This window comes from Phoca vitulina, unplaced genomic scaffold (genome assembly GCF_004348235.1).
Source record: "Phoca vitulina isolate PV1807 unplaced genomic scaffold, GSC_HSeal_1.0 scaffold10, whole genome shotgun sequence".
Lineage (NCBI taxonomy): Eukaryota > Metazoa > Chordata > Mammalia > Carnivora > Phocidae > Phoca > Phoca vitulina.
The window spans coordinates 22,516,173-22,543,751 of record NW_022589713.1 but is presented as its reverse complement, the minus strand read 5'-3'; the positions used below and the strand labels follow the sequence as shown (position 1 = coordinate 22,543,751).

General features: G+C 48.3%; 1 protein-coding gene across 1 annotated transcript in view; it reads right to left on the bottom strand.

Moving 5' to 3' along the window:
* Positions 1-27,579, bottom strand: part of SLCO2A1 (solute carrier organic anion transporter family member 2A1) — an 81,492-nt gene that overhangs the window by 14,056 nt on the left and 39,857 nt on the right. Inside the window, exons 3-9 of the mRNA XM_032408669.1 lie at positions 25,366-25,528; positions 7,018-7,245; positions 6,026-6,124; positions 3,832-3,968; positions 2,006-2,084; positions 1,306-1,470; positions 45-234 (exon numbers count right to left, since the gene is read on the bottom strand). Of these exons, the coding sequence (XP_032264560.1) occupies positions 45-234; positions 1,306-1,470; positions 2,006-2,084; positions 3,832-3,968; positions 6,026-6,124; positions 7,018-7,245; positions 25,366-25,528 (1,061 nt within the window). The remainder of the gene's footprint in view (positions 1-44; positions 235-1,305; positions 1,471-2,005; positions 2,085-3,831; positions 3,969-6,025; positions 6,125-7,017; positions 7,246-25,365; positions 25,529-27,579) is intronic.

The window sequence follows — 27,579 nt, the reverse complement described above, 5'->3', positions numbered from 1 at the left end:
CTGGCCTCAGCAAAGGGGATCTTCTCACCTCTCATTCCCATTACCTGGGGGGATAGACCTCCGCTACAGTGGGGGTGGAGCATCCCATGAAGAAGAGAGGGGCGCAAAGGACCATGGAGATGGTGATGATGGTGGCAGCCACGCGGGGAATGGTTTGCAGAGAGAAAACAAAACGCTTCATGAGGATTCCTCCAAACAGCATCCCCAATGCTGCGGAAGGAAGGTTCACAGCACCTACAGATAAAGAGAAGCTGTCTGGGTGCACAGGACTGGAAGTGGGGGCAGGGCACAGACACTGAGCTGAACCATGGACAAAGGGGCATGGCTACTTGAAGGAACATTTGATACATTCAACTGCAGTGGTAATAACTGACATTAATTGAGCGCTTACTATTTGCCACGCGCATCTACAGAGTTATCCTGACTTAGCAGATTGCCCTGCTTGTGCAAAGAATAAAGAAACAAGTGGAGTCCTTGCAGCCAGAGGGATGTGGGTTGAAGGTGCATTTATTAAGCACCTTTCATTACCTGGCCCCTCATTGCATTCTCACTGTGACCACATGGGTCCCACGGTGGTGTCCCTGTCTGATGTGCTAGCTGGTGACTGAAGGCTAAAGGGATGAGGTCACAGCCAATGCCCTGACCACCTTGCCACATCCATATGGCCAGGCTCACCTGTGGATTGGGCTCTGTAGTTCACTTTGGTACTTGGTGGGACCACATCAGTGCCTCTCAACGTCAGCTGCACAAAATACCAACGCTGGGCCCCACTCAGAGATTCTGCTTTCATTGACTGAGCAGGGAGCCTGGGTGACTGTATTTTTTAAAAGTTGTCCAGGGGATCCTAAAGTGCAGCCAGGGTAGAGAATCACTGGGCCACATATTCCTTACCCAAGTGAATGTATCTGAGTCCTTGGTGAAGAAAGGAAAAAAACCACGAGGCATTTTGCCTAACCCCAAATTCTACCTTCTCTCTGTCCTCTGTTTGCCCTGATGATGTCAGGGCCTTGGGAGGCTGTCAGGTTTCCAGCCCCTCTGACGGGGAGGAAGGCAGACCCTAGCCTCCACCCACTCCTGCCTGGAATGATAGGGGCCCCAGAGATCTGCCAAGAACATTCTAGATTGCTAACCAGGAAAAATGTCCTTAAAATTCTTTCCTCTGGGCCAGTCCTCCTCTGGCTCTTGTCTGTGTCCGGTCTGGCCTCGCCCATCCCTGGATGGGTGGAGGAGGGCCCAGCCACTCCTACAGGCAGGGCCCAGGCAGGGCCCCCCAGCTCCTGCAGCACCCCCACCCTCCAGACTCACCGATGAGGAAGTTGGCATAGGCTGCGGAGGCGCCATACTGCTTCTCCAGGAACTTGTTGAGGAACGTGGAGAGGCCAGCAATGACAGAGGAGAAGGTGCACTGGGCCAGGACCACCAGCATGAAGAGTGGGTTCATCAGCAGCCTCAGGAAGATGCGGGGAAAGCCTGCAAACAGACGGCTGTCAGGGGCCGGGCCCTCATGGCAGTCACCACACGGGTAGCTTGGGACTAGTCACTGCCCTTTCTCCTCCTCCAGGCAGCCCTCCTCTCTTCTTCAGGGCAGATCTGAGGCACCAAGATGTTCGGTGGCCAGGGGCACACAGCCGCTCGACTCCCACTCAACATGCTCACGGGCTAAGTAAAGTGAGGACGTGCCTGGGAGATATCAGGCGAAGTCTGGATAGAAATAGAGCTAACACTGGGAACATCCTCCTCACACGAGAGCCACCTCCATGTAAAAGGAGAGGAGAGAACACGGGGGCCGGACCATGGAGGTGGGGCCCACTCTGCTTAGCTCTGAGTCTCCTGAAACCTGCACAGAGGCAGTCACCAGGACCCCTGGCAGAACCCCTCCTGAGAGATGGGACCACCTGCTCTTACTGCCCCTTACCACACACCACACCACGTGGGCTGGGATACCCCCTGACCCTCACCGCAAGCCAGGCCCGCCCCCCAGGACTTTGCTGGGTCAGTTAGTTACGTTTAATGAAATCCACCAGGGAGCTTCTTGGCTTGACCTCGTCCATCTTCCTTGCCTCATCCACTATGGCTGGAGACCTCTGCAGGCAGCAAAGGGGGTGAACGTTAATGGCCTAGGCTCCCTGTAGTGACCCTTCCCTGGGCCCTTGCCCCTCCTGGTCTCGGTGGCTCAGGGGCGGGCAGCACTAAGCTGCCCCAGGTGTGGGTGGGAGGGCGCCCAGAGAATGCTCTCTTGAAGCAAATGTTACTTGCATGTCAGTGAGCCCAGTGCTGTGGCTGCCGGCCAGAACACATCCACGACAACGCCTCCCGACACTCCCCTGGGCATGTTATTCATATCTAACTTTCCCTTGACTGATGCCAAAAGGTGTCCGAACAGATCTCACCCCTTGTCTGTCTGTCATGGCTACACTTTCTCCCTGTCCTCAGATTCCAGGGGCCGCAGGCTTCTGGGATACACTGGTCTAGAATTACCTCTGTTTCTAGCTCTTTCTTTCTGTCTCCTCTATAGGGTTCCTGCTTCCTTCTGGGCCCAAAGCTGAGTCCTGCTCAAGGCTGCATCCTGGCCCCTGGCCCACACTTTCTACCCATACCACCTCAGTGAGCTCGCCTACCCCTTGTGAACTCGTCAGCTGCAGCTTTGAACCCCTGCACAAGGTGTGCAAGGCTCCCCCCGAGCCCTGATGCCATTGGGGCTCCCCTGGGGAACACACCACCAGGCCCGGGAGCTCCCACGCACTGAGTGCTTACTCCACGCCAGGCACCATGCCCAGCCTTCCACACGCATCGGCACTCCCCACAGCCTCCCCTGAGACTTGGGCTCTATCTCCAGTATTTTAAAGGAAACTTAGAAACAAGGAAACTTGCCCAAGATCACTCAGCATCTGGACTCAGACTCAGGTTTGCCTGACCCCCAAACCACCGTAATGCACTGACAACCTCTGAAATTCTTCCCCAAGACAAGCGGAGGCTCTCCCACTCCCGCCCCTCTTCCCACAGCTCGGCCTAGATCTCACACACCTCACTGCCAAATGCTGAGCTCTGGCTCTGGCTCACTTCGGCCCCCTTCTCCTCCAATCTGTCCGCCGCTCAGTCCTTGGCAGCCCCTCCAAGAACATCGCTCCCTGCCCTCGCCTCGGCTGCCCAGCAGCCCCCGCCCTGGCGCTCAGCCTCATCCCCCATCTCTACACAGGCCTCTTCAGATGGCCAGCCTCCCCTCCCTCCTGACTCCTCGACCTCAGCCCAGCTGCCATGGCGCCCCCTGCGTGGTCACCCAGTCACTGCAGCACCCCAGAACTTCATGGGGTCGGAACAAGTTTTAGACCCTAGGCCTAACATCAAAGCCCCCCTCCTAGACTTCTCGTCTTTGTCTTCCATTCTCATCCTTTTCTGACTTCTTCCCCAGCAGACACACAGAAGGTCCCTCTGCCCATAGTCGGCTTGCTCTTCAGCTCGCCCTCATGCTCTTCAGCTCTAGAGGGTCTCCTTCCAACTCCGTCCTGCAGGTTCACACGTGATGGGCCAACTGTGCCAGGTCATATATTCAGCTTTTCCTGGCTCTTCACTGTGAACTTGGTGTTTCCCAAACTGCGTTCCCTGGAACCCTCCTGATGCCTGAGATGCTGACATGGTAAGGGGACACTGGTGGGAGACCGTCTTTTGGAAATTCACCAGCACTCTCACCTCTCAAAGCCTCTGAGAAATCCTGCGTCATATAACTTGTTTAGATTTCACCCAGAATTTGCTTCTCAGTTCAGTTTATTTTTCCCCACACCTCCCTTTCTTGAACTCTCATAGGCAGGGAGTCATGGGCTCTCAGAACCTTACCTCCGCTTCCCTGAGCATTGTTCGAGGAAAGAAAAAAAAGGGGAAAGAGGTGAGAACCAAGGACGCTGAGGAGATGAGCAGGCCCAGCCACCAGGCTCCAATCCACCGGGGGTCTCCAGGGCTCAGGTTAACGGCAGCTGGGAAAGAAAGCAAAGGGAACAAGTGTTTTCTGGATGAATGTGGGTTCTCATTTTGCTGTAAAGAGGGCCTTTGATCAGGGGGACTTTCTTCCCATGATGCAGAAGAGGTAAGCCATGAGCTAGAATCTGAGTCAAGACAACATTCCCTCTCCAGGCCATCTGGTCTCCAGAGCATGGCGACCACTGAGTATAAAGCAGAGCATCAGAGAATCCCCAGGCTGAAGGAATCAGAACCTTGGCCTCACTTTATTTTATTCCCAACCCTTGGTAGAAATAACAATGAAGGAGGCTGCATCCACCCACCTCCAACCAATCAGAAAACTGAGGATCAGAGACGTTAGCTTTGCACTGGTCCAAGGTCAAGGCTGGTAAGTATTATTTCATTGGTCAGTTTTAAACCCATGTCTCCCTGGTGTCCAAGCCTGCACTCTTAACCACTGACTGCTACTGCCTCCCAACTTTATTGATCCCTAAGAAAGGAGGCCCCATAATCCTTAGGAGCCTGAGGGAACAACCATCATCAGAGTGGGCTGCTGAGCCTCCAAAAGAGATACTTCTGGCAATGTCTCCCACCCGCATCTGAGAGTTTGCCATTGTGTCTCTCTTTGTAAAGAAACTATGTGGGCATGGAAGGAGGAAGAAGGTAGCAGAATGGCCCTCAGCCAAGCAATGCCAGGCATCGCTGGGCACTGGCCCTGGTACTGGGAGCTCAGCTGCAAGTCTCTTTGGGCAACCAAGAGGCAGGAACCAACTCAGGAAATGCCAGTAAAAGGGCAAAGATGGCTTGACCCTGAGGCAGAAAGCTCCCCCGGGCTTTTCCCTGTCATGTGAAGTAAAGGCAGGTGACACCTCAAGGAAGACATCATGGTCTGATGGTCCCCAAGAACAGGAGTCTGTGGACTCTGGCAGCATGGTGGCTTTAATGCCTGTCCACATTCTTTGTGTGATGTGCAGGCTCTGATCTGTGTGCCAGGAACTGGTGGGAGTACTATTCCCAAGAGTCTGGCTCAGATCTGTCTTCTAGCCACATCTTCTGGCTAGTGGGAGCTTTCTGTACCACCACCACACTCCACACATGTTCCACCTCTTGGCTTTGTCCAAGTATTTTTCTCCACCTGGAAGGCAGAAATCCCACCCACTGATGGGGCTCAATGTAGATGTCAGCTGCCTGGGAAGCCCTCCCTGACCACCTCGGGCAGGAACACTGTCTCCTGCCTTGGAGCTTCCAAAGCACTTTGCCTGCCCCTCTGTGACAGTGCTGGCTCTCCCTGCCCTCTGGGAGGCTGGGTGGCATAGGACAAGCTTACAAAGGCCATGAGCTCTTGCAGGATTCACTGGGGGCTGGCTCCATGAGGGGTTACCTCAGTGTTTGTGCCCTGGTCTATAGACCATATGTCCTCCTCATTCTAAGATACACAGTGATTTAGTCCATACCATTCTGTGAAGAATAAGAGCTCATACCTGTAAACCTCTTAATATATATCAGGCATGTTCTAATCCTTACAACGACTCTATTTTACTATCATTAGCCCCATTTTATAGACGAGGAAACCGAGGCACAGAAAGATCTAGATACTTGCTCAAGATCACTCAGCCAGTGAGAGGTGGAACCAGGATTAGACACAGCTTGTTTACTGCCAATGCCCACAGAGTTAAGCATGATGTGAATCATAATCCATGTGTATATTTTATGTAGTGCTTTTTTGATCCTCAAAAGAGCTCTTATTAAATCTTTTCTTAAAATAATTAAACACCACCTTAGAATCTAAGGACCATAAAACTGTTTTTAATAGCACCACCAAGATGGGCAGCTGTGGTGGCAACAGCTGAGGCCCTGCCCCAGGTCTCAAGGTTTCCTGCTACGAACTTCCTGAGGACAGAAAGGGTCCTGTGCCAGAAGATTCACGCAGTCTGCTCCTGGCTGTCTGAGGCTCTGCAGGTGTGAATGAGTGAGCATCTGGAGTTAAAGCTTCATTTTCTGCCCTGCCTGGCTGGGGCCGGGGAGGCTGCTTCGTGGAACCAGTGGTAGGACAAGTATCCTTGCACACACTCACCTGTGTCCACTCTGCCATAGTCCACGAAGATCTGCAGCATGACGGAGCCCAGCAGGTACCCGAAGGCCGGTCCGAATACAGAGATGGCAAATAAGATGGCTGGAAAGGGGAGCAGGCAAAGGAGGCTTAGGGAGCTTGAGAGAGTGTGGCAACCCCAGGTTCTTTCCCTAGCTGAGGGATTCCTGAGATGTCACGCCATCGGTCCCCTGGCCCTAACAAGTCCGCACCGAGGGCATTTCCCATAGACAAGACCAGAATCACTCAAGATCCTGAGATGTGCAGAACTAAAGCTGTTTCTCCTCCAGCCAGCTGCCAGAGAGATCCACTTGCCAGGAGGAAAAGCCTCCCCAGCACTTAAAGATTCCTGCCGGGTGTGCTGGTGGGCGAGGCTCCCTGCGAGTATGATGCTGGGGGCCCTGGCAGGAGCTGTGGGGCTAGTGAGCCAGTGCGGGTGCTCTGTCTGGTTTGGGGCATGGGCCTTGAGAATGCTCAGTGTGGCTTGTTCTAAGGGAAGGATGGGGGCAGTCAGGTGGTCATTTGTTATCTGCTTTGCTTGTCCTTCCTTGAGGCTGTCCTGTCCCTAAGTGGACGGTCAGGAAGACACGGGTACCCCGGCCTGTGCCTGGAGGACCGGACAGCAATAGTTCCAGGAGCTGGTAAGGAGCTCCCCTGTGCCCAGCGTGGGGCTAAGGGGTGACCTACATTACTTATGTAATCCCACAGCTGCCCAGGGCACGGATACTATTAGCCCCGTTCTGCAGGCGAGGGAACCTGGGACCCTGAGGCCCAGCCACCTGCCCAGGATCACACAGCTTGTAGGTAACAGAGCTGGCTTCCAGCCAGATCTGTCTGCTCCCCAAACCTCGGCACTCGTTTGCTGTGTTTAGTGGGGCAAAGAAGGTCCGACCTCGATTCAGCCCCTCAGGGCCTCAGCAAAGGCCACTTCAGGACTGGGCCCCCTCCCTGCTGCCCTCCTCAAGCCTGTGACTCACAGATGTACAGGGGTGAGTTGTTGGGCTCAGAGAAGTCGTCCACATAGGAGATTCCAAACGGCTGAATGGGCACCGTCCCAACGCCTGCCAGCAGCTGGGCGACCACCATGAGAGCCCACATGCTGCTGGTCTCCTTCTGGGAGTCCTGGGTGGTGCTGTGGCACTTGCTGGGGGGCAGGTCCTGCCAGTGCTTCTGACAGAGCTCAGCTTGGAAGAAGCTGTTGTTCCCTGCAATGAGAGGGCATGCCGGTCACCAGCTGGTCTCCTGGTTCCACCAGCTGTTCTCCAAACCTGCCCTTCCTCTCAGGCCTTTGGGAAGTGACTATAGACACAGAGGTCAGAGTGTGGCCTCCCTGCTCTGGGAGCAGACCTTCTTGGGTGGGAGATGAATCTTCCGCCCATGGCTATCCATTCTTTGTCCTCTACGAGTACAGGCAGGGGCCTGAGCATGGAGGCTGATACTGTCATTCCCGGAGGAAAGGGTCACCCAGTTGAAAAAGGGGGATCCAGGATCAAAACCCAGGCTTGCTGGCCTGAAGTGCCCCGTGCTCAGCCTCAAGCTTGAGGTCCTCAGGGTGTGGTTCTCTTTAGCAGGACAAAGGCCATTCTGTCTCACAGAAGACACTGTCAGCCCCACCTGGGATGCATCTCTCCTGTGTCATGACTCTCGGAGCCTGATTCCTGGATAAGCCTGGCAGTGTGTCACACAAAGGCATTTAATGTCCTTACTGAATGTGGGCAGCAACCAAGAATCCTACAACTTGGGGAGCTGGAAAGGACTTGAGACTGTCTAGTTTAGTCCCTCCTATTACAAATGGGCACCACAGGAGCCAGGCTGCACCCTGAGACCCTTCTGTGAGGGTCCCAGAGACTCCCAGCGTGCCATGAGCACCATGCAGCCTGTGGCTGTGGGGACCAGGCCAGGCTGGACTGCCACTCCATGTGGCTGTTTTTAACTTGGCCCACACTAACCAATCAGCACTGTCTGCTCTCCAAGGCCTTGAGAGATCTTGAGGGCTCCCTTCCATAAGATCCCTTCTTCTCAACAAATATTGTGAAAATGTCTATGCTACCTAGAGCAATCTACACATTTAATGTAATCCCTATCAAAATACCATCAACTTTTTTCAAAGAAATGGAACAAATGATCCTAAAATTTGTATGGAACAAAAAAAGACCCTGAATAGCCAAGCCAGAGGAATGTTGAAAAAGAAAAGCAAAGCTGGTGGCATCACAAGTCCGGACTTAAAGCTCTATTACAAAGCTGTCATCATCAGTATATGTGCTGCCGAAGCGAGCACAAGCTGTCGTCATCAGGACAGTATGGTACTGGCACAAAAACAGACACATAGATCAATGGAACAGAATAGAGAGCCCAGAAATGGACCCTCAACTCTATGGTCAACTAATCTTCAACAAAGCAGGAAAGAATGTCCAATGGAAAAAAGACAGTCTCTTCAACAAATGATGTTGGGAAAATTGGACAGCCACATGCAGAAGAATGAAACTGGACCATTTCCTTCACCACACACAAAAATAGACTCAAAATGGAAGAAAGACCTAAATGTGAGACAGGAATCCATCAAAATCCTAGAGGAGAACACAGGCAACAACCTCTTTGACCTCAGCCACAGCAAATTCTTCCTAGACACATCGCCAAAGGCAAGGGAAGCAAGGGCAAAAATGAACTATTGGGACTTCATCAAGATAAAAAGCTTTTGCACAGCAAAGGAAACAGTGAACAAAACAAAAGACAACCAGCAGAATGGGAGAAGATATTTGCAAATGACAGATCAGATAAAGGGCAAGTGTCCAAAATCTATAAAGAACTAATCAAACTCAACACCCAAAGAACAAATAATCCAATCAAGAAATGGGCAGAAGACTTGAACAGACATTTCTGCAAAGAAGACATCCAAATGGCCAACAGACACGTGAAAAAGTGCTCAACATCACTTGGCATCAGGGAAATACAAATCAAAACCTCAATGAGATACCACCTCACACCAGTCAGAATGGCTAAAATTAGCAAGTCAGGAAACGACAGATGTTGGCGAGGATGCGGAGAAAGGGGAACCCTCCTACACTGTTGGTGGGAATGCAAGCTGGTGCAGCCACTCTGGAAAACAGTATGGAGGTTCCTCAAAAAGTTGAGATACCCTTTCACACCCATCAGGATGGTTGTTATCAACAACAACAAACAGAAAACATCGTGTTGTTTGTGTAAGATGTGGAAAAAGTTAGAGCCCTTGTACACTGCTGGAAGGAATGCAAAATGGTGTGGCCACTATGGAAAACAGTATAGCGGTTCCTCAAGAAAACTTTAAATACAACTGCCATATGATTCAGCATTTACACCTCTGGGTATATACCCAAAAGAATGTAAAACAGGACTTAACAGATATTTGTACACCAGCGTTCATAGCAGGGTTATTCACAATAGCCAAAAGGTGGAAACAATCCAAATGTCCACCAACACAATGAATGTGATAGATACGTACAATGGAATATTACTGAGCCTTAAAAAGGAAGGGAATTCTGACACATGCTACATACAAAATGGAAGAACCCTGAAGACATTATGCTAACTGAAATAAGCCAGACACGAAAGTACAAACATTGCAGACTCCACTTATATGAAGAAACTCGAATAGACAAATTCACAGAGACAGAATGTAGAATGGTGGTTATTGGGGGCTAGGTGGGAGGCGGAATGGGGGGGTTAGTGTTTCGCGGGTACAGCTTCAGCTGGGAAAGATGAAAAGTTCTGGAGATGGATGGTGTTGATGGTCGTACAATAGTGTGAATGTACTTAATGCCATTGAACTATACACTTAAAAATAGTGAGAATGGTAAATGTTATGTATATATATATATATATATATATATATAATTACCACAATAAAGTATAATGTAGCCTGCTCCACACCGAGTCGGGAGAGAACAGGGAGCATGTGGGAGAAGCACCAACCAGCATCACTGGGAGAGGGTTTGGGAAAAGATTCCTGGAGAAAGTGGCCCTGAGCTAAGAAGAAGCAATAGGAGTAGACAAAGAGCAGCAAGGAGGATTGAGGAAGAGCAATGTGGAGGGGCTGAGAGATGTGGGTGACACGCTCCATGGCACGGAATGCAGTTCAGTACAAGCGGCATGCAGGTAAAAGCAGGGTGAGGCAGAGCCACTCCTGGAGGGTTTGTGGGTCCTGGGAAGGGGCACGGATTGTATCCTAAGGAAAACCCCAGAAGGGTCAAGATCACGAACACAACTGGAGGCATTAAGACCAGTTTGCAAGATCTGAGGCCCATGTGTAGGGAGTGGAATTGACCCAATAAAGAGCTATTTTGGTGGCAAAATAGGTGAGGCCATGCATTGCATGAGGGGCAGGGAGGGCTGGCCGGCTCTGGGACGCACAGCCCAGACGCATGCGTGTGAGACATGCAAGGCCAGGCTGGCTGCAGGAGCGCGTGACAAACGAAGGCCTGGAGATTGTTTCTCTTAAGAGCTCTAGTCCTTGATTTCTCGGATTCTTGTTATTTTACTACATTCACGTTTATTAGAACGCTGTTGCCGGCTTGGCTGGCAACATTATTTTCTGTGGGGCATGTCATGGTCATCGAAGATCAGGAAAACGTTGACTGGCTTATTTGGTCTTCGCCCGGCGCGTGGCACAGTTCGCCAGTGCCATAAAAATCCTCGCGGAATTCTACCTGATGAAACGTCCAGGAGGTAGAACCCTCTGGGGCTCGTGTGTTATCATTAACTTTTAGAATGTCACACTCCATGTCAGGAACTGCCTTTACTAAAATGTGTATTTTAAAATATAGTCAATTGGCCCCAACTCCAAGTCTATGGAGTTCCTTTCTGGCTCTTCCGCATGCTAAATTGATTCAAGATCTCTTGATGAACTCTCTTTTCCTTATGCCAGCCCTGAATGGGGCCAAATCCACCCTGGCCCAGGCCGTGACTCATGCGAAATTCACCTGCAGAGGACAAGGCTTCTTTCACCAGGGAGCCCCGCCCGTGGGGATGCAGCAGCTGGCTGTCCTGGGGGCAGGGAGCCCTGGAGCCAGGAAGAGCGGGGTGCGGCAGTGGGTAGGACCTGCTGCTCCCTGCCTCAATGTGGGCACAGGTGTTTATGCCAGAGACAGGCATAGTGTGGGCTTCCCAAGAACTCATGTCTGGGACTCCGGCAGTGGGGAAACATGGCCGGCTTCCTCTGGTGAGAGCGGAGTCTTCTAGAATTTAGACCATTAGGCTTTTCTCCTAAAAATCTAGAGGACAGGGATTGATGAGTCCAAGGGCTGGAAGAAGGGGGAGGAAAAGACCTTGTGTCAGAAGACCTTGGCAAAACCGATGGTGGGTGGGGGGACTCAGTTTCTTTGGTCCACCCCACCCCTCTCCTCCCTGGAGTGGTTTCTCAGCTTCCTCTAGGAGCTCAGGCCCATGTGAAGGAGACAGAGCCACCTCTCCCCATCCCTCAAGCATTCCAGCAAAGGCCCTCTACCCAGTTACTCTCCATTAACTTATGGAAACACATCACCCTCCTCTTCTGATGTTGCTAGCTCTGACCTTCCCACCATGTTAAATCCTGTGGTGAGGTCAGAGAAATGTCTATCTATTCCAGCCACCACAGACTCCAGAGGCTGCCTGCCCACCCAAGGTCGCTTTCCTCCATCTTGGAGGGCCCTGAGAAAGGGAGGGAGGGGAATCTGTTCATTAGAGGGATGTCAGTCTGTTTCTCATCTTCCCGGAGGCAGACTTCTGGAAGGCTCAAGTTCATCAGAGCACATTCTTTTCCCACAAGACCCAGAAGTCTGGCTGTGCCAGTTTTCACAGGGCTGTGAAATGCTAACTAGAAACAGGCTGGGACCTCTCTCCTCCTCCAGCTACCCCAGCACCACCCCAGTTGCACGTGAGTCAACCCTCTGACTCATTCCACAATTTAAATTCAGAGTTTCAGTTCTAATTCTGGACCCCTCAGTGGGCTTGGAAAGATAGGGGACTCTGTGGCAGGAAGGTCTACTTCCCCAGAATGGGACCTACAGAGACAGGACAAATCTGGGCAGACCAAGGTCTAGCCACTCCATTGTTCAAAGACACACATTCCAGGTGTGGCCAGGCTGAGCTCAGCTGGAGGGCTGCCAAGGATGTAAGAGGTTTCTGCACAAAGATCTGAAACTGGGTCTGAGAGAGGACCCTAGAAGGGTCAAGAAACATAGGAAGGCCACGGCAAATGGGGCTTTCCTTTGACTAGTCATGCTCATCATTCTGGTAGAAGAGAGTTCCTCCGGGGAACAGAAGGGCGGCAGTGAGTTCTCCTTCAAGTCATGTTCCTTGAAAGCCACACATACCTCCCTGCTCAGAAGCGGGCATGGTTTGTGGGTGAGTAGGGTCAAGTGAGGCAAGACCCAAGCCTCAGAAGCAATGCGTAAGAGAATAATAGGAAAAGGCCCGGGGGGTGCTTCTGGAGAGTTTTCTGGAAACAAGGCCAAGGTGCCAAGCCCTCAGGCTATCAGCAAACCCCTGGAACCTCATTCAGAATGTTCCACTCTGAAGGACCTATTTCCTCATCTTCCTAAATTCAGCTACTCAACAGTCCTTCCCGAAAACTCTGGCAACACCCACCAGCAAGCCTGGAACAGACTGTCCCAAACTCAGATGATTTGAGATCTCAAAGTGGTTTGCAAAGTGGATTGTTCACACATCATAAGTGATTGGGTTCCCAGTGCAGTTCACAAAGCCTTGTTACTCCATAATGCCCTGCTAATAATATGTGGTCTATTCCAACTAGCCTAAGTCTCCACTTACAAAAAAATTTCTATGGGCATTCTGAGTTTCGTTTTGGGAAACTAGGAGAACAGATTCTTCTGCACCAGCAGAAACCGAGAGAGTTAAGTTTGACAGCCTGAGACACATCATGGGGTAGTGAAAGGGATTCATATTTTGAAACCAGACAAATCAAGTTCAAATCTTGGTTCTACCACTCACTGGTTGGGGGCCTCTCAGAACCTCAATGTCTTCATCTCCAAAACAGATATAATACCTACCTTGTGATATTCTTATTAGGATTAAAATAATGGGTATATTATAACCTGGGACATAGTGATCAAATAATATCAATTTTCATCCAAAGAGGCCAGAAACTGAAAAATTTAAATGAAGAAGGGAGATGGTGGAACCCTGGAGACAGGCAATAAAGCCCAGGTTTCTAAGAACCTGGGGGCTGGGTCTAGAAACTAGAGACAAGTGAGATCAGTGCTGATCATCAGGAGAGGATGGATTCATATCTTTGAAAGAAAAGAGTGAGCTCAGGGAGTGGAAGGAGAGTGATCCTGTGTTCTGCTCTCCGACTGAGTTTGTAAGACTAGTTCTGAGGCTGAGGCTGGTCACCCCTCACACACCATCACCCCAGCACTAGAGGGAGCCCTGGAGAAAATGCCTACTTGTATTGAGGAGGCCAGATGTGAGAGGGCAGGTCCACTGTGCACGGTGAAACAAGACTGGACGTTACCCTGCTGGCGAGGAGCTTTCCCCACCCACACCCTTGCCCCTGCGCCCTAAGGAATTGCCACCAGGCCAAGGAAGAAGGCATCACCTGGCTTGGCTCATCATCAAACTGTTTCTTAGTGCACAGGAGGGACGGAAGATATACCTGAGGTATGGATGGTGGCTTAAAGCCATTTAAAATGTTGGAAGAGATGTGAGCTTAATATGCACCCTCCAGTTGGGAGTGAAGCAGAACATATTCTTCACAGATTTATTCAATAGGCTGATGAGGACCTCTTTGGAAAAAAAAAAAATGATGAGCTGAGCCAACATGAGTTCATCAAGAGCCAGTCATGCCAAACCAACCTCATTTCCTCTGTTAGTAGGGCTCGCAGACCAGCAGGAAGTTGTAACATGGTGTTACTTGACTGGAGGAAGCCTTTTGACAAGCCTGTCATGATATCCTGGTAGACAAGATGCGGACACGTGGCTGGAGAGTCCTCTGGGGAGAACTGGCTCAAAGCGTGCCCAGGGTTGACATCAATGGGCCAGTGCAACCCGGGAGATGGCCCTAGCTGCACACCACTCAACACTGTTGTCACAGGCTTGGGTGAAAGCAGTAACAGCTGACAAATTTGTGAATGACACAAATGACACAAAACGGGGAGGAATAGTTAACAAGACAGACAAACCATAAGAGACTCTTAATCATAGGAAACAAACTGAGGGTTGCTGGAGGGGAGGGGTGGGTGGGGGGATGGGGTAACTGGGTGGTGGACATTGGGGAGGGCATGTGTGTAATGAGCACTGGGTGTTATAGAAGACTGATGAATTACAGACCTGTACTCCTGAAACAAATAATATATTATATGTTAATTTTAAAAAAAGGAGAGGAAAAAAAAAGAAAGAAAGAATGACAGTCCAAAACCTGAAAACTCAAAATTAGGCCTGAGGCTATAAGGAGGGGCTCCAACCAAGGAGAATGAATCTAATGGAATCAGTCTGGGCTGCTATACCAAAGTATCCTAGACTGGGTGGCTTGTAAACAACAGAAATTTCTCACAGTTCTGGAAGCTGGAAGTGTGAGATCAGGGAGCCAGCACAGATAGGTTCTGATGAGAGCCTCTTCTGGGTGGCAGATTGCCAACTTCTTGTTATGTCCTCACAAAGCAGAAAGAGAGTGAGGGAGCTCTCTGACCTCTTATAAGGGCTCTGATCCCATTCATGAGGGCACAACCCTCGTGACCTAATCACCTCCCACAGGCCTCACCTCCTAGCACACTCATGGTGGTCCTGACTTCTCTGTGCTGTTTCCCCCTTTAGATCTGGGCCTCGCATCCTTTCTGATGGTGGCCAATCCAAGCTCTGAATCCTGAAGAGTCCTTTTGTCCCTGTCTCTTGCTGGTTTCCTGCCTCCTGGTGGGTGGCACACTACCCAGATGTGTCTGGTGGTTCCCATTTCAAACCCTTGGGCCACAGGAGGTATCTGGGCACAGCCAACAGTTCTGCTCTACCAGGTGTGGCAAGAAGGGCAGAAAGTTCCTCCCTGTGTCCTCCAGGGATCCTCAGGGAGTCCCAGGCCTCCTGTAGGAGAGGCCAACGGTTTCTTCAAGCCATAATCCCCAGTGGGACAGGGGCCCACACTGCTTCTGTAGGGCTATCCCTCACTCCCTAACAGTTTTCCTGGGGTGCCCAAAGCCACTGGAATAGTAACCACCCTTTCTTTCCCACCCTGTGTGCCGACTCCCCCGAGGAGACCGCCCCCCGCAACCTCCCACCACGCCCAAGACATCTAGTCAGCTGGGAATGCTGGAGAAGTGCCTCTCCCCAGGGGAGCAGGGTGCAGGATACAACCTGCAGGATGCAGCTTGCTGTAGAGCACTGCCCCTCCTCCCAGACCCGAGCAGGTCTGCCACCCCAGCCTCATTCCTGAACAGGGGAAATGACTAAACAAGCCTTGGGGGCCTTACTGGGAGGGGGAGCCATGCTCAGGTCCCTACTCAGACCTCAGCTGGAGACTTAGGAGAACAAGGGGCTCTCATTTCCAGGCTGGCCAAGGGGGGAGATTGTGGCTTGCCCACAAAGCAGATGTTAAGAGAACCTGACGGTCAACTACTCTCATATCAACTGCTGGGGCCTTTAGAGAGGCCATGGTCCTGTTGCCATGGAAATGACCAGTTCACCTGAGGAGCCCCAGCTCCTTCCCTGGCCTTCCCCTAATGCTCAGCCCCACAGTCTAGTGTTTTCTATCATTTCTCCCCATTGGTTTCTATTCTTTCCTACACTATGCATTAAAAAATGTTCCACATCAAATTTCATTAGGTTTTGCTGTGCTCATCTGTTTGGGGCTATTTTTTTCTCAGTTGATTTAATCACCCCCATGTGTTTTGTGACTTCCCCCCCCCCTTGTTGTTTTCTCTTCCTTTTCAGGTTAAATAGATCCAATTGGCCAGGTTGTACAACTTCCGCCCCAACTGTTCACCCACTCACCCCCCAACACACACACACTTACCCCTTCCCCCCCACATACACCCCCACCTCCACACCCTGACCAACCCCTGCCATACACACTTTTCCCTCTCACATACATCCCCATCTCCACACTCCACACATCCACACGGTCCCCCTACACCCTCCACACGCCTCCCCCACATATCTTCCCTCGCACACAGCCCCACCCCCACCCTTCCCATCTCCACATACATCCACCTCCTGTCCATACCAGTACACCTTTCCTCACACACACACACTGATACACAATTACCCCACAGACACACTCATACATCCCCCTGCCCTGCCCTGAACACCTTCTAAGCATACCGTACATCTCACACCACAGCTGGCTGTTCACCACTGGACAGCCCTGAGCTTGTTTGCCATGAGCAGTTCCCTCAGTGGAAGGACCCTGAGTGGCTCCCACAGTTCAGGGGAGTGGGTTCTGCTCTGGGGGTTGGGGCGCTGATTCTAGGCCCTGTGTGTTGTCCACTGAGGAAGAAATACAGTCACTCAGGAGCCTGAGGCTTCCCTTCCTTATGCCTCCTTACCACCCTCTTTCCCAGGGACACCCTTGGGATGAATGAGCATGGACGAGCTGACACATTTATGAATAAAGGACTAGAAAGCTGACTCTTCCCTTTCTTTTCTTGACTGCTTCAAAAATACAATCCAACCCCACCTCTTATCTTACAGGAAGCTCCCTGCCTGTGTGCATCCATTGTCTGTGTAGGAGCCGACTTCCCTCTGGACTTGGCTTAGGAGGTTCCACAGGTTACACCTAGTCCTGCCAGACACTGGTTTCCAAAGACCCTTCTTTCATCTCCTAAGGGAATTGATATCACGTTGGCCTGTTTCCCATCTACCGAAACTTCTCTGTGCCTTCCAGAAGTGGTCTTGGATGCTTGGCTGGGTAACTAGTCTTTTTTCTAAAGGCGCCAGGGCACATTTCCGGACCCCTCTGACATTTAGAAAATCTAAACATTCATAAATGTCTGCCTGGCCTTTTTAAAATTAGCAATCAGTTGTTAAAGGTCTCCATGATTCCCACAATGTTCAGCCCCTCTTTATTTTTTTCCTAAAATACATAGTTACTCTTCATTTCCCATGTTCATTTCTGGAGTAGCTCTGCTCCAAGGGGAGGAAATCAGCAATCAAGACATAATAGGTCTGGGGGTCATTACTTATGAGTAACAAATTTCAAATGTCACAATAAGGGCAGGCAAAGAAAAATTTGCTGGACAGCTAGCATGGGCACTTTACCTATACTACTTTGTGTTAAGTTTGCCCTCAGAACACCCTGAAAGTGAAGGTATTATGGGTCCCATTTTACAGATAAGGAAACTGAGGTTTAGGAAGGTAAAGTAGGAGCTTGCTTAAGGAGCCTTGGCAAGTAAGTGGCTGAGCTACATTTGAATGTTGAAGTCTGTGCTCTTCCCATCAGACCAGGCTGCTCCAACTAGGGTCTGGGAATAGAACAGAATAGCAGCCCCAGCTTCAACTGAGAGAAATCCTATGGACTCACATATGGAGGATGCAGCAGGGACTATGTTGAGGGACGAGCCCTGCTCTAGGCCGGAGCAGAAGACCTACAGTGAGGACGAGGGAGAAGCTGCGCTCAGATGCCCCCAGGATGCCCAGCCCATCAGCCCAAGCCCATGAGCTATGAGACTCAGCTTGTTATAGGAAGCAGGATGCTTCCTCATTTGGGACCCTAGTTTACCCAGCATAATACATATCTTGTCCCCACCACTGCCAATTATTTTTTTCAAAGATTTTATTTATTTGAGAGAGAGAGAAAGAGAGAGATCCAGCATGAGCTGGGGGAGGGGCAGAGGAACTAGCAGACTCCCCACTGAGCATGGAGCCCACATGGGGCTCTATCCCAGGACCCCAATGTCATGACCTGAGCCGAAGTCAGACACTTAACCGACTGTGCCACCCAGGCGCCCCATCCCACCACTGCCAGTTATAAAAACCAACATTTAACAGGCTAAATTCTGAGCAAGCATCTTCCCAGCTCTCGTTGCCCTGTGAGCAAGTGTCTGTTTCATACGGGGAGGAACTGAGCCTCAGCTGTGGAGGAGGTGGCCCGAGGGAGGGAGTCTCCATTCCCAAGGACTGCCTGACTCCAGAACACCACTCAGGGTGGTGCATTTAATAAAATTCATTTGTTCCTGATCGCCTTGACTAATTCAAAACTAAAGTTCCCGTAGGAATACATATGAAATAGGAGTTGCATTTCAAACTTTTCCCATGAAGTGAGATTTCTGGATATTTTCATTTGCACACATTAGCATACCACATACCCATGCTGCACTGGTACCCAGCGCACAGCCCCAGATAGATGCCACGGATGTGGCTCCTGGGCCAAAGTCCTCCTCATCCCTCCTCCTGACACCAGGAAGATGCCCTAAAGGTGCCTCAGCCCTGAGCACTTCCAGCTGCTGTTTTGACCCCAGCCAGAGTAAGGGAGACTGCCGGGCCTCGTTGTTGCAAATAGAATTTACACAGATGAAACGAGCAAAAACAATGAAAAAGTTTGATTCTCCTGGCCTGTGGTTCCTCCCTGCAGGCTGAGAGGCCAGCTGTGGTCCCTGTCCCAGTCCCCTTCAGTTCCCTCTCAGTGGAGTTTGTCTAAGAGCACTGAGGTCAAGGAGGGAATGGCAGAGTGTTTCCCTCTGAGCAAGGAGGATCATGGTGGGCTGAACCCCAGCCAACGGACTATCCCTAACAAGGAGCAGAGTGATTGCTTTCAGAGGCCCGCCCATCTCTAACCACCCTCTGTGGTGGCTGCTCTGTGCGAAGCAAATGCCGTTGGTATGTGGCCCAGGCTTTGGGCAGCCAACCCACCAACCCACAGTGTGTGGTGCCTGGCAGGATGCCCTCCCCTCAGCCTGGCCCCAGTGCCCCGGGCTCCCTTGCTGATTTCATTAACCTAGTCCTCATGCTGCTGGGGAAGGGCAGGGACCCTGGGTCTGGAGTGGGCTTGGCACAGGGCTCTCTGGGACGGTAGCCAGCAATGCCTGACTCTCCTTCAGAGCTGGCCTCAAATCCCTTGTCTAGACTGAGGAGGAGAAAGAGCATGGCAGGACACCTAGGTTTGGGTCTATCTTCCACCTGGACCTACTTGAAGAAGAACTCAGTCTCTACATAGTCCAAATAGATACAAGGCCACAATGCATTCATGAGAAAAGATTAGTTCACTGGTGATTTACATAGAGGTGGGGAAAAGATCCCCATGATCAGAACCCAGCAGACATTTCATCATTAGACACTGCTACTCTGGCTCCATTCTTTTTCCATTCCAGCCTCCTGTCTGTCCCTACCAGAAGTCTCAGAACCCATAAAGGAATCCCTTCGGGGCACCTGGGTGGCTCAGTTGTTGAGCGTCTGCCTTTGGCTCAGGTCGTGATCTTAGGGTCCTGGGATCGAGCCCCACATAGGGCTCCCTGCTCATTAGGGTGTCTCTTCCCTCTCCCTCTGCCCACCTCCCCGGCTCACATGTGTATTCTCTCTCTCTCTCAAATAAATAAATAAAATCTTAAAAAAAAAAAAAAAAAAAAGGAATCCCTTCTATCATTCTAAGTGATTCAACTCTTGAACCTGACCTCTAGATGAGACCAAAAAAAAAAAAAAAAAAAAAGCACCTGACATTTAAGTAAGCAGGTAAACAGGAATCAGAATCAGTTATTCCCTTAGCATATCCTTTGGTGGCTTACTTATTCTCAGACATCTTCACCTCCAATACAGTGGGCCAAGGATGAGCATTTGTGGACTCTCACTGCTGCTCATCACAAAGCCACTGCCACTTCTTACATCCTTCAAAACATGTACAAGTTTATCCCAAGCCAATAAATTATCATAAAATTAGCTCCAAAGCAATGTTGCTCCTGGGGTGCTGAGTGAATGCAAATGCAAAACCACTTTGTAAGGCTATTTCCCCAACCCAGACCACACAAAATTTTTACAGGGGAAAAAAATCCCACTGCAAATGATCCCACAGTCAAACATTATAAAACATACAGGAAATAATCCACCATGAACAAGAGCAAGCAAACACAAAACATTTTAGCATCCTCAAAACTTTAGCTAAGGGGAGCAAACTGAAAAAGACTATAAAATAAATTTGTTTAAAATAATTGAAGAGACCAAAGTAAATAGAAATCATAAGGCAATATCAAAAATCATGAAAACAGGGCAGAGAGATTTGAAAAACTAACATAATAACTTTTAGAAATTAGCAAAATATATAGAGCCATTAAAATGTACAATGTAGAGTATGAGTTGGATCAGATTAAGGGAGCTGAAGGGAGACTAAGTGAGCAAGAAGACGTACTTGAGGAAATTACCAGGAGGCAGCTTAGATGAATAAAGCACTTGAAACTATGAAAGACAAAAGATGAGAAGGCCAGACATAAAAATGTATTATATATAATACATTAATACATTAATGTACATATATAATACATTAACATATTATATATATACATATTATATATACTATATTATATATTTATTTTATATGTTATAACATAAAATACTTTATATGTTATATATTATATATTTATATATTTTATATATAATACATTATATGGATTTTTAGAGGACAGAATGGAGAAAATAGGGCTATGCAATATCGGGAACATTTCTGGCTGAGAGTTTTTCAGAATCAAAGAAAAACCTTAATCTTCAAAAGAAATAGCACATTGAATTTCCAAACAGATAAGTAAAAATTAACCTATACTTAGACACCATATGGTAAACATGCAAGACCACAAAGAAGGGAGAAAATCTTAAAGTCAACTAGAGAGAAAAAACGGAATTACCAGAAAGGATTGACAATGAGACTGATGGAGAAGTCCCAGTACCAGAAAGAGGAGCCAGAAGACAGAGGCACTGAGAGGAAATAACTATGAGTTTAAAATCCTGCTTGTAGCCAAACCATAATGCGAGGACAAGGGTAAAACTGACATTTTCAGACACAGACTTAGAGCTTTTCTCATTCATGGGCCCACCTGCAAGTCATGTTAATGAATATATTTCAGGAAAAAGGAAATTAAATCAACAAGGGTAGGTGAAATGCAAGAAGCAATTGTGAGCAAAGAAACCAGTAAACTTGTGGGTAAATACACATAAGTGCTGACTTATTTATAACTAACAACGACTACAATAATAATGGGTACTGGGGGGAGGTTAAAGACAGGCAGAACTAAAGTACGGGTCAACAAAAACATGGAAGATGGAAGAGGACAGTGAGCAGTAAAATATCCCAGCATCCTTACTTTGTTCTGTTGGAGAATAGAGACATTCATCAGCTTTAGAGTTTGTTAAGTCATAGGTCAGTGTTAAAATGTAAGGGTAAGGGTGAGGCATACTGTGTTCATGGACTGGCAGACTCAATAAATGTGTCCAGTGTCCCCAAATTGATCTATGAATCTAGTGCAATTCTAATAAAAATTCCAGAAGCATCTTTTTTAGATAGACAAGCTGTTTATAAAATTTATATGGGAAGGCAAATGAATAAGAATAGATAAAACAATTTTGCAAAAGAAGAATAAAGTTGGAGGAATCATAGTACCCAATTTTAAAATCTTAACTATAAAGTTGCAGGAGTCATGACAGTGTGACAGTGGGAAAGAACACACACAGAGACTACTAGAAAAGAACAGAAAGTCTAGAAAAAGACCCACACAAGTATGACCAATTGATTTTTCATAATGGTGCGAAAAATATTTAGTGGAGAAAAGATAGTCTTTTTTTAAATAGATTTTATTTATTTATTTGAGAGAGAGAGAGCACAAGCAGGGGGAGCGGCAGGCAGAGGGAGAAGCAGGCTCCCCACTGAGCAGGGAGCCCGAAGTGGGACTCGATCCCAGGACCCCGGGATCATGACCTGAACCGAAGGCAGACACTTAACTGACTGAGCCACCCAAGCACCCCAAAAGATAGTCTTTTTGACGAATGACACTAAAACAATTTAACATCCATAGGCAAAAAGAAGAAAAAGAATCTTATTAAAAAATTAACTCAAATGGATCATAGATCTAAATGTAAGTGGGAAGCTATAAAACTTAAGAAGAAGAAAAAAAAAAAAACCCAAAACAAAAACCACACGCATAGGAGAAAATCTTCCTGACCTGGAATTAGGCAAAGAGTTCTTAAATGTGCACCAAAAGCATGATCCGTTAAAGAAAAAAGAATTATAAATTGTATTTCATCAAAATGAAAAACTTTTGCTTTGCAAATGACAGTGTTAAAAGAATGTAAAAGATAAGCTAAGGACTGGGAGAAAATATTCGCCAATCTTCTGCCCAATAAAGAATTTGTATCCAGAATTTATAAAGAACTCTCAAACTGAACAGTAAGAAAACAAATAATCCAATTACAAAATGGGCAGAAGGCTTGAACAGACACCTTCCCAAAGAGAATATATGCATGACAAATAAGCACATGAAAAGATGTCAACATCATAAACTTGTATTTACAAAAAAAACAAAAAACAAAAAACCCTGAACACAAATATTTATAGCAGCTCTATTTGTACTTGGTACAAACTGGAAACAATTCAAATGTCTTTCAATGGATGAATAGGTAAACTGTGGTATATCCGTACAATAGAATACTACTTAGCAATTAAAAGGAATGAACTACTGATATATGCAACAACTTCAGTGAATTTCAAAGGCCTATGGCCCAGGAAAGAATCCAGTCTCAAGATGTTACATGCTCTATGTTTCCATTTCTGTGTTATTCTCGAAGCCACAAAACTATAGTGATGGAAATGGGCTAGTGGTTGCAGTGCCTGGGGAGAGTGTGACTATAAAAGAATAGCATGATGGACGTGTCGGAGTGATAGAACTGTTCTATATCCTGACTGTGGTGGCTACACAAATCTATAATTGTGTTCAAATTTATAGAACTATGTGTCACCCCCAATGAAAAGTCAATCTTACTCTCTAATAATTTTTAAATGTTTCAACATAAGGATAACTAATACTGTATAACTTCCAAACCAGTAGAAGAAAAAAGATAAGCCTAAAGAAATAAGACATAACACTAGAAGGAAAAAGTATACTGATATGCAATGAACTTAAGCACACCAACTACAGGCGAGTGGCCACCTCCTGTGGGGGAGGAAGTGAGGAGCCAAGAAGGAGTTAATGTTTCTTTCTTTTCTTTTAATTTTTAAAAATTTTTTACTTAAATTCAATTTAGTTAACATATGGTGTATGTATATATTCAGGGGTAGAATTTAGTGGTTCATCAGTTGCATATAACACCCAGTGCTCATTACATCAAGTGCCCTCCTTAATGCCCATCACCCAGTTACCCCATCCCCCACCCCCCTCCCCTCCAGCAACCCCACCCCCCTCCCCTCCAGCAAGTTGTTCCCATAGTTAAGAGTCTCTTAAGGTTTGTCTCCTCTGTTTTTATCGTATTTTATTTTTCCTTCCCTTCCCCTATGTTCACCTGTTTTGTTTCTTAAACTGTGCATATGAGTGAAATCACATGGTATTTGTCTTTCTCTGACTGACTTATTTCGCTTAGCATAATAACCCTTGTCTTATTTCTTTTTGAAAAAGAGGCATCTGGCAACCCAAGAGTCCATCAACAGGTGAGTAGATACATAAAGTGTACTGTACCCATAAAATGGCATATTATTCAGCCACAAAGAAATGAAGTTCTGATACATGTTACAACATGGATGAACTTTGAAAACATGATGCAAAATGAAATAAGCTAGATACAAAAGGACACATTGTATGATTCCACTTATATGAAATACCTAGAATGGGCAAATTCATAGAGACAGAAAGCAGATTAGAGATAACCAGAGGCTAGGGAGAGAGAGGAGTGGGGAGTTATTGCTTAATGGGTACAATGTCTGTTTGGAGTTGATGAAAAAATTATGGAAATAGTGGTGATAGTTGCACAGCATCGTGAATGTAATTAATGCCACTGAATTGTACACTTCCATTAGTTAAGATGGCAACTTTTATGTTTTTTTTTAAGATTTTATTTCTTTATTTCAGTCAGAGAGAGAGAGAGAGAGAGCACGAGTTGGGGGATGGGGCAGGGGGAGAAACAGACTCCCCAGAGAGCAGGGAGCCCAATGTGGGCCTCGATCCCTGGACCCTGGGATCATGACCTGAGCCAAAAGGAGACACTTAATTAGAATGAGCCACCCAGGAGCCCCAACTTTTATGTTTTATATATACTTTACCACAATTAAAAAATAACATAAGAGGGGTTCCTGGGTGTCTCAGTCAGTTAAGCCTCTGACTCTTAATCTCACCTCAGGTCTTGATCTCGGGGTCATGAGTTCAAGCCCCGTGTTGGGCTCCATGCCCAGCATGGAGCCTACTTGAAAACACACACACACACACACACACACACACACACCCCAAAACCATAATATACCCAAACACCTTAAATGTACAGTGAGCTGTATGGTATGTGAATTAGGGCTCAATAAAACTGTTAAAAGAAAAAAAGAAGAGGTATCTGAAGGAAAACAGATAAATCTTCATTATCAGTATATAAGTGTTTGTTGTATTATTTACTTTGCTATATTTTGATTTTTTCATATTAAAAATAAAATAATTTTTTAAAGACAAGGGAACTCTTACCAGGCAAGTTCGTGTTATTTAAGTCCTTATTTATTACTTATGTAAAATCCTCATACATCTCTCCCTACCACAGGGCATGTCACTAAGAACCAGAGACTCTGTGTTGCAGAAGGGGACACTTGTCTGAGAATCAGGAGACCTGGGTCTGTCTCTCCCTAACTGGTGCCCTTGGGAAAGTTACTAGACAACTTTGAGTGCCAAGTTCTCATCTTAGACCTTTTCTCTACCTTTCACAGGTGTCCAGGAAAATCAAATGAGATCACAGTTTATGTGTATTATAACCTAAAGAATGATGGATGATTGTACAAATGTCAGGAAGTATTAAACACATGATTTAACACGCAGAAAATCCACAGATCTCATCACGGGCAATGCTTTGAGCCTCCGCCAAGCCCACCACAGGCACTGCTCGAAAGCATCCCCACTTGTGTGTACTGGATCATTCCTTGCACGAAGCACAGGGGATTACAGGGAATCAGAGGGGGAGGCGAGTCACCAGCTGCACGCTCTGATCTCAGCAAGTCAGGGCTGCTCCAAAGCTCTGCATAATTTCGTATGTTTTCACTTTCAGATGTGCTTTGGGGAGTAGCAAAACAATGAAAGCCAAAGACCCTTTCTGGTGGGAGAGGACAGCATGGCCTAGAGTGGTATCCACTGCCCCAGAAGCATCCCCACCAACTTTGGTGAGATGCCCACTCCTTCCTCATCCCCTTGAAGCAGGGGTTGGAGGCCACTTACCAACGCTGGCCACGGTGTACTGGTAGGGCTCTGAGAGGAAGTGTGGGAGGGTGAGGACGAAGGCACCCGAGGCTAGGAGGAGACCCCCAATGCCAATCAGCCGTGGACGGTGCACCCGGCTCCCAAAGTAGCTGACAAAGATGATGAGGATGGCGTTGCTGATCTGCAGAGAGAGCAGAGGGGCTGAGTGAGACCAGAGACTTCGTCCCTACTCACCCACAGAGAAGACCTGACTGTAGCTGGCCCAGGAGAAGCAGAGACGCAAGAGGCCACGTGTCAGCCTCACCCAGAGAGCCTCACAGTGGGCCCAGGATGTGCTGATTCAGCTCTCCCCTATTGTCAGATTCCCTTCCCAGCCTCAGCCTCCTGGATCAGACAAAGGGAAGCATCTAGAGACCATGAAAAGCTCATAGCCTAAATTTCAACCATCTTAGGCCAAACCTCTTGGGGCAAAGTCCAAGGAAGCTTCCAGTTCTGGCTGCCTCCTAGGAACAGCACATACTCTCTAACTAAATGCCCTAGGGATGTTGGCTTGGTGGTCAGAATAACCACCAAGCAATGTGTACTATCTCATTTCATCATGCAACAACTCTCTTTTTTGTGACAACAGTGGGACTCAGAATAGTCAGTAACTTGTCCTGGCCATGAGATTAGGAGGTAGCTTGAACAGGGACTGCATGAGTTTAAAGCACCCAGTCTTAACTGGACTGGTCTACTGCCTCTCGGAGAAGTGGGTTTCTGCCCCAGCAGCTCTGCTACTGACCTGCCCCTGGCCCTCCTTGGGCTTACTTCCACTCCTGTCAGTGAGGGAGGAGGACTAAGTCACCCCTAAGTTCTTTCTTCCTGGCTGTAAACATCAGTAACTCCATGTTCTTGGTGCTCCCTGGAAGGTGTGATCTCTGAGCCCCACCCTGAGCCAGGGAAGGGAAGTGAGGGCCCAGCTTAGGGAGCAAGGTCTTAAATGATAAAACAGGGTGTTGGCAGATCTTCTGACTACAACTCCATCCAAAGAGATGATCCTCTGGCCCAGAATGTAAGCTCATCTGGACTGGAGGAGCCCTGAATGTCAGTACCCACAGCCCTGCCCTGTCCACACCACAGTCTCCTTCTGGCTGGAAAAGCAGGTGCCCCGTCTCAGGAAATAGGAGACAGAGTCTTGGTATGTGGTTCTTATCAAGATCACCAACTGGCCAAATTTCAGTTTTCTTCTTACTTGACTTCTCAGCACCATGTGATTCAGATGACCATTCCTTCCTGAAACATTTCTTTCACTGAGTTTCCTGGATACCACCTTCTCCTAGTTTTCTTCCCCTAGGCGGCTCCTTCTCCATTTCCTTGGCTGGTTCCTCCTCGCCTCCCTGAACTCTCAACTCTTATAGCTCAGTCCCTGAACCTCCACTCTTGTCCTGGTGAGCTCCTCTGGTCCCATGGCTTTCCATGTTCTGTGTGTGCTTCTAATTCTCACAGGATTAGCACACCCAAACGTCACGCCTCATCTTCCCCCTGAAAACCTGGTCCCCCCACCCTAGTCATCCTCATCTCAGTAAATGGCACCTGCATCCTACCAATGACTCAAGCAAAACACCTGGGCATCATCCCTGACTGCTCTTTCACAGCCACATGCAGCTGTCAGCAATCCCGCTGGCTGGACCTTCAGCAGCCCCTTGGAAGCTGCTTCTCTCCACCTCTATCACTACCTCCTAGTCTGAGCCATTGCAGTATCCTATCTGAACTTCTTACAGCAGCCTCCTCCCTGGGTCTCCTGCCTCCACTCTTGCCTCCCTGCAGCCTATTCTCCACCCAGCAGCCAGAGCGGTCCTGCTGACACGTCAGACCACGTTACCTCCGTTCAAACCCAAAAGAGTAAAGGCAAAGTCTGTCCCAGAGCCTGCTTCCCCGTGAAGGCTCTGACCTGTTCTCCATCCCTCTCCTCCCCTCTGCCCCAGCTACTCGGCCTCCAGCTGTTCTCCTAGCTGCACACACATACCCTCCTCAGGGCCTTTGTACTTGCTGCCCCTTCTCTCACCTGTCCACAGGGCTCCCCTGACATCTAACCTACTTTAGACCTCTGCTGAGATGGAAACTTCTTATGAAGGGCTTCTCTGAAAAATAAGGGGGTGGCGGTGGGTGAAATGTGTGAAGGTGCTCAAAAGGTACAAACTTCCAGTTATCAAAGAAGTACTGGGATGTGATGCCCAGCATGGTGACAACAGT